Genomic DNA, 7366 nt, shown 5'->3' with positions numbered 1-7366 from the left:
GCAGGGGCTGCATCGTGAGGACGTAGTAGGGGGTGCGCAGGGGCTGCATCGTGAGGACATAGGGGTGCGCAGGGGCTCTGTAAGGACGTAGGGGTGCGCACGGGGTCCATCAGGAGGTAGGAGGGTGTGTCGGACCGTCTGACCGTGTAGCTGGGCTTTCTCCGACACCAGAGAAGGTGGTCTGGATGTGCATCTCGGAGAGGTGAGCCTCGTGCAGCGCACAGGTGCTGCAGCTGATGTCGCCTACAAGAGGGTCGCCCAGAACAGCTCCGCGGCAGGTGGGCCGGTGCAACATTGTCATGCTGGCCGTTGGAAACGTCACGTGGCTGTTATCTCGACTAGGTGGTGCTTTCCCTTTTACGACACTGTCAAAACTGCTCCGCTCTCGAGACACGACTGTGCCCCCAAAGCAGTGTTGTAGTGCGACGTGGATCTTGCACATACTGAACTGCTGCGTTAGATATAAATTACGTGCCCGGCTGGGACGTGTTTACTCGCGGCCCCCATCGCATGGAGGCGCCCCACTTTGTCTCCTGCAGCGAGCTCACCCGCGGCTCGCATCCGGCTGGGACGTGTTTGCTCGCGGCCCCCATTGCACGGAGGTGCCCCACCGCGTCTCCCGCTGCATGCTGGGCTGCTTTCCACTTTAGAGTGGTCATGAGTCATTCTGCCGAGGACATTTGCTTCTAAGTCGTGGTGTCGACGTATGTTTTCATTTCTTTTAGGTAGATACCTGAAGTGGAATGACTGGGGTTTGTGGTAAATGGACATTTGACATTTTAGGAAGCTGTTGGACTGTTTCCCAAAGTGGCTGCACCGTCTTACTTTCCCGCCAGGGGCGTGGGAGGGTTCAGGCTCCTGCACTTTCCGCGCAGCCCCGAGTTGTCAGGCTCTCTTACCCGTTCTGGAACGTGGGCGTGTCGTAGGTCACTGTGGGTTAAGGTAGCTTCCTGATAACCAAGGGTGTGGAGCAGCTCTTCATAGGCTTGTGTGTGTGTGTTGGGGGGGGGGGTTGTATAGATCTTCCGTGAAGCGTTGATTCAGATGTTTTACCTGTGTTCCCTTCATGCGGTTCCTCGTTTTACTACTGACTTGCTACCGTTCTCCTGCCTTCTGGATACAGCTCTGGGACTCCTCAGCTCCTGCGTTTGGGAAATCTCCTGCTGCCCTGGGACTTCTTTTCCCTTCTTGCTGGTGTCTTTCGAAGCAGAAAAGTTTTACATTTTGATGAAGTTCAACATACCACTTATTTTGGTTGTACCCCTAGAAGGACCTCCCGTAATCTAAATCTTGGCCAGACTCAAGGTCAAAAGATTTTCTCCTGTTTCTTCTAGAAGTTTTAAAAACTTTGCTTCTTTCCTTAGATTTGTGATCCATTTCAAGTTAAGTTTTATGTGTGGTCATACGTAAGTTTCTGGGTTCAGGTTTTCTTCTGACTACCCCGTTGCTGCTGCATCATTTTTTGAAAAGACCGTCGTTGTTGCCTTGAAATGTGTTGGCACCTTTGCCGACCAGCAGTGGGCACAGGTGTCTGCACGTATTTGGGAGCCTGTCAGATGCATGGATGCAGACGTCCGTGCGTGTGCCCGCACTCACGGTCTGGATGAGCTGTTGATCGGTTTTTGGATGTTAAGCCAACCTCGCTCCCTTGGATGAAGCCCACGTGATCATAGTTAATGATCTGTTTTATACATGGCTGGGTTCTGCGTCCGGCGTTTCGTGAAGATCCGCACGTCAGTATAGGGGGGATATATCGGGGTGCGGTTTCTTCTGTGGCGATGGCTCTAGCTTTGCTGTCTGGGGAGCAATGGCCTCATAGAAGGAGCTGTGGATTTTCCCCCTTTCTACGATTTCTGTCAGACCATGTGTGATTGGTACCATCTCTTTCTAACGCTGTGTCAACCTCAGGCCGTCTGTAAGTCTGCTGTCTGTTCCTCCACCTCATCTGGAAGCAGAAGTCTGCCCTTCTTGTTTGAGAGAGATTTTCGAAGCGTACATCATGGAGCAGGTCCAAACAGGTATCAGGACCTTGCTGTCCCACAGCCCACAGACCCTAACCTCAGTGTCAGTTAGAAACCAGCATCGAAAGATAAATTCGGGAGCTTAAACAGCTCATTGGTGCAAAGACAAAGCGCCATGGGCAGAATGGCACAAGGAGGCACGGAGGTCCTTGCTTTTAGTATAGTGTTGTCCTTTGTTCTAGAGCGTGTGTCCTGACCGCCTCGTTCTCCTGTGTAGAGTGGGGGGGGCGGGGGGGCAGGAGATGCATCCACAGCCAGGCTTGTTTCCCCTCCCACCTGCGCAGAGCTCTGGACATGGCCCCATTTAGACAGGTCTCTGAGCCGCCGCGTCCGGGCGCACACGGTCAGAGCTGTGCATACATACGCTTTCTCCCAGGGAGCGCTTGCCCGCTCTTGCCCCCGTGGCAGTGGGCCCTGTCCACGTCTCGTGACCGTGTCTGCGGACTGGCCCGTAGCCCCAGGGCCTGTACCACTTTACTACGGCGGAAACGCTCAGGGACGTGTGTCTGTGCAAGTGCTGGGTGACTTTCTGTTTCCAAACGCTTCCACGTCACGTGGCTTTCAGAGTAGCTGCTGCAGTGGCGGCAGATGGTCTCCGTTTGGGAAGTGACCCCTGACGGTCATCCCGGCCTAGGGTCACCGGTCTGCGTGTGCCAGGCCCATGCCATCCCCTGCTAGCCATGCGCCTCGGGCACTCCAGCTCCGTGCCTTAGTTTCCTCACGTGTAAATGGCACCATGACCTCCCTCCTGGGCTGTCACGAAGGTCTGAAGTTGCTCCTGGGGAAAAACACTTCTAAAGATTAGTCAGACGGCAGGGAACGCGGACACTTCTCCCTCCATCCCTCCCTCGCTCGCTCTCTCACTTTCTCTTATAAATACACCTTTGAAAGTTTGAAGAGCTACTAATCTTTGCCCAGAACGTATGTACAAGTGGACAGATGAGTAAAAGCTTTATTTTTTCTATTTGGAATAAAATTTCCGGTTTGTAGCAGCATCTTACTTGAACCAGTCAGGTGTGTTTCACATTTTTTTATGCAGCCCTCTGTGTGTGGTTGTTGGTACGTGTGTACTTTCGTCACTGCACACGTTTCAAACAGGAACACCAGAGAACTGAATTTGAACGGCACAGTTTTATATGATCTGGTGACGGCACGAGCAGGTGTCGAACCAGGTGGACGGTTTCCTCCGCTTTGCCCCCAGCCTCCTGTGCTCTGCTCATGTCACCGCTGCATGGGATTGCTCGTGAACAAACCTCCCCAAACTTAGGAACTACATGACGCACTGGCTGAGCTCACAGATCTGGGGCGGGCCCTTTGGGCCAGCTCGCTGGGGCAGGTCTTCTGCGTCTGTGCTCAGGGGCACAGGTGTCTGGCCTGCGTGGTCTCTACCCTGGCGGCCCCGCATGTGCACAGCAAGAGTGTTTCAGGAGCAGGGAGGGGCACCCCCAGGCCGTGCACACACTCCCTCCTGTCTGTGGCAGTGAGTGGGACTAGCGCACAAGCCCAGATCTGAGCGTGGGGCATAACGCTCACTCTCCTTGTGGGTCAGGCTGCAGAGTCATATTGCAGAGGGGAAGCAGGGGAGGGCCTGCCCATTTGTTCAGGCTACACAAAGAGCATCTCTTCCCAAAGGTGTGTAGGGAAGGGGAACGGAGGAAAATCAGCAGGTGTGGCTGTGGTTGCAGGAACCCCACGCAACAAGCAGCCTGGGTCTATATCTGAGACGTGGGCTGGGGCACCCTGCGGCCCTGTCCGATCCCTGCCGTCCGATCCCTGCCGTCCGATCCCTGCATGGCTCCTGGATCTGGTCATCCCAGGCGCGCGGTGTTTGGGCGGCCTTCCTGCGAGTGGCATCTGGGTCTGAATGGACCAGTGGCACGCCTGTCCCGTGGCCTCACACACCACTCCCGGGTCACTCAGCACCCTTGTTATCTTGTCACCTAGGGATTTGCACACACTGCTCCGGTCTGTCTGGAGACTTCAGAGGGGGTCGGTGGCAAACCCGTGAATCCTAGAGGACATTCAGGAAGTGGGGAAGACAGATGCACTAGGGCAGAAGGTCTGCCTGGCATACCTGCACTCCCCAGGTGTCCTTGCTCTGGGCAGAGGCAGAGGAGAAGGAAGTGAGGGGGCCAAGCTCCTGAACAGGAGTTAAAGCAGGAACGGGGAGGGGTGCTTAGATGGTGTGGAATGAACACAGAGCTGGTCTGGAAGGCTGCCTCCCGTGTGGCCCCAACTAGATGCCCCGCTGCCAGAGGCAGACCTAGGGAGCCCGTGAAAGGGCCAGCGCTGCCGGGGTGGGGCCAGGCGGGCCCAGGGGACCTGAGGCAGCGACCCTGCTCTGCACGGTCCTGTGCTGGTGGAGTCCTGTCCTTGTGAAGGTGTCCAAACCCAGAGACGCTTACAGCACCAGGATGAGCCCGAAGGGACTCGGTGGAGTTCCATTAATAATGTTGTAGCTCATCGCTTGTCACAAATGTACCGCCCAGCACCAGATGTTCATAATCGGGGGAACTACAGGGGAAGGATGGTTGGGGAGGTCATGGGAACTCTGTATTTTGTGCTCCATGTTTCCATAAACCTGAAACTACTTAAAAAAAAACAAAAAACAAGGGGCACCTGGGTGGCTCAGTCATTAAGTGTCTGCCTTCGGCTCAGGTCATGATCCCGGGGTCCTGGGATCGAGCCCCGCATCAGGCTTCCAGCTCAGCAGAAAGCCTGCTTCTCCCTCTCCCACTTCCCCTGCTTGTGTTCTCTCTCTCTCTATGTCTCTGTCAAAAAAAATAAAATCTTAAAAAAAAAAATGAAACCCATTATGGAGGGGAAGGTGGGTGCAGTGTGCTTTGAGTCGTTGCTTTGGGACCACTCCCATGACTTCTTGGATGTCTTTGTCCCTGGAGTGGGGAAGACAGGCCGCGCCCACCTGCTGGGAGACCGTATGCCAAGTGCGGGCTGACGAGGCGTCCTGCAGTTTCTTGGGGGCCCAGCTCTAGCCGGTCTGGGAAGGAAGGGCCTGTCCAGCTCCGTGTGGGACCTGGTTCAGAAAGGGGCATGTTATGGAGCCTAACGCTGCTTCGTGCTGCTCGGGGGTCATGTGTGTGTTTTCGGGACGCCTGTGTTTCTGACTGTGGTTCTTGAAACAAGCGCTAAATACGCAGTGAGCTTGGACTGCCCCCTCCCTGCGAACTCTCTGCCTATGGCCACTATGTCTGGCAGGTGGTAGGCCCCTGCTAAACCTCAGTGGAAGGAAGGGAGAGAAGAGAGCTCGGGGAGGATGGCAGGGAGAGGCAAGGACAGGTAAAAGACCCCGCATCTTCTGGAATAAGGTGGACATGGATTGGGGAGGGGAGTAGGCCCATTTGATCCTTCCACAGCCGGAAGAGCAGCCTGGTTGGGGGGCCAAGGGGCATCAGGGTGAGCAGATCCCAGATGGAGTCCTGGGACGTGGGCCACCAGGAGACCAGGTGAGGCCTGACTGGTTACTGCCCCACACATGCCCTCAGAAAAATAGGGCCGTCTTTCTCCCTAGGAGGAGTGATGTCCATGGAGAGATTTCTCCAGGCTGCCTCGTTCCCAAACATTATACTCAATTGATGCTTCGGTGTTTCTGTCCCAGCACATGGCAGTCCTCGCTCTGGGCTGTGCAGGTGTCCTGGCTCTGGGCTGCGCAGGTGTCCTCCCTCTGGGCTGTGCAGGTGTGCTCGCTCTGGGCTGTGCAGGTGTGCTCGCTCTGCGCTGTGCAGGTGTGCTCGCTCTGGGCTGTGCAGGTGTGCTCGCTCTGGGAGGTGCAGGTGTCCATGCTGTGGGCTGTGCAGGTGTGCTCACTCTGAGGGGTACGGGTGTCCTTGCTCTCAGCCCACTGCTTGGAGCCACCCCGTTTGCTCTGCATGACCAGTCACTACAGTCTGGTCCGTGTTCCCTACACGGCAGTTACGTGGGGTAGACTCTTCAGCATCTACACAATGTTGTGTTCTTGTTGTGTTAACCTACAGGACGTTCTTCCTTCTCCCTCTTCCGTGACGTCCTGTTTTACGTACACTGTATTCTACCTTACCTGCTCGACAGCGTTACCTTCTGCGGTTAGTTACTCTAGCTTACGCTACATTGTACCTTACCCACTTTGCTGGTGATACTTTACCTCGTCGGCTTACATTCTCTGTTACCTGACTGATGTAATTTCCGTTCTATGCTACATTATCTACGTTATGTACGTTGTGTAGAAGGGCAGGAAAGCTATAAAATCCTGAATACTCCTCCCCCCACCCCTATTTGTGGAAGGGAAGCGTCAGAGGACTCTTTGTGCTCGATTTTCTCAAGTGTTAAGTGCCGGGAGGGAGGGTGCTGTGCGCAGACCCCTTTGCGTTTGGCATGGTTTCAGGGAGAAAGCAGCTGCTTTGGCTGCATCTGGGCTCGTGGGGGCCAGCAGAGATCTGGAGCGAGCTCCGTAACAGGTTCTCTGGTGTCCTGGACGGACTTCACTTCTGTGCAGAGCGCCTCCTCTCATCCCTCCCCGTGTCGGCCAACTCGCAGGCCGTTCCCCAGATCGCTGCACTTCTCTGGAGAGCGCCTGTCGCCCCCACCCCCACCCCCAGAACTGGAGGCGCCGTCCCCAGATGTCTCCTTGCGGACCTGTTTACGCGCTTGTCCCTCTGGGCTGAGCCACAAGACAGGGTCACCGTGCGTGCGGGGAGCTGCGTCTGGGACTGCCACCCTCCCACCGGCAGCTCAGCCACAACAGCTCCGGCCGGAGTGGCTCCCGCCTGCATGGCCAGGGGCCTGTGGGGAGGAGCGGAGCCCGGCCGCCTCCCCCACCCTGCAGCCATGTGCCCTCCTCAGCCTGTGGAATGCGCGCGGCCCAGGGCCGGCCCCCAGAGCGCCCGGCCGGCCACGCATGGAGCGCGCTGAGCCGGGCCACCCAGACTGTCCCGCCGGGCCCAGCTGCCACCACGAGCCTGCCGGCCCCGGCCCGGCCCAGCCCCGAGAGCGCGAGCGCGAGCACAGTGCCTGGCCTGGCCCCCGGCGGCCCATGCGGGCCGACATGCGGCTCCGGGAGCTGTCCCTGCGCCAGGACCCGGATCTCAGGCAGGAGCTCGCCTCCCTGGCCCGCGGCTGTGACTTCGTGCTGCCCTCCCGCTTTAAGAAGAGGCTCCAGGCCTTCCAGCAGGTCCAGGTGGGGCCGGCATGCGTCTCGTGTGGTGTGCGTCTCCTGCGAGGCTCCCCTGTGGCCCCTGCTGAGGTCCCGACTGGGGGGAGGGCTGCTCGTACTCCCGGGGTCCCCACCTGCACATGTCCCTCCCGGGACAGATGGGGGGCTGCTCGTACTCCCGGGGTCCCCACCTGCGTGC

General features: G+C 57.3%; 1 protein-coding gene across 2 annotated transcripts in view; it reads left to right on the top strand.

The window, feature by feature from the left end:
* PPP2R3B (protein phosphatase 2 regulatory subunit B''beta) overlaps positions 1-7366 on the top strand; it is a 49041-nt gene that overhangs the window by 4160 nt on the left and 37515 nt on the right. The window contains exon 1 of one of the 2 annotated variants that reach the window (XM_032391111.1): positions 6649-7191. The exons of the other annotated variant lie outside the window; for it this stretch is intronic. Within the exon in view, the coding sequence (XP_032247002.1) occupies positions 6913-7191 (279 nt within the window). The 5' untranslated portion in view covers positions 6649-6912. Of the gene's footprint in view, positions 1-6648; positions 7192-7366 lie in introns of those variants that run through there. 2 annotated transcript variants of the gene reach the window in all.

The sequence above is a fragment of the Phoca vitulina genome, unplaced genomic scaffold, assembly GCF_004348235.1.
Source record: "Phoca vitulina isolate PV1807 unplaced genomic scaffold, GSC_HSeal_1.0 scaffold60, whole genome shotgun sequence".
NCBI classification, from domain to species: domain Eukaryota; kingdom Metazoa; phylum Chordata; class Mammalia; order Carnivora; family Phocidae; genus Phoca; species Phoca vitulina.
Note: the sequence above shows the minus strand (reverse complement) of the source record. Positions and strands in the feature narration are given on the sequence as shown.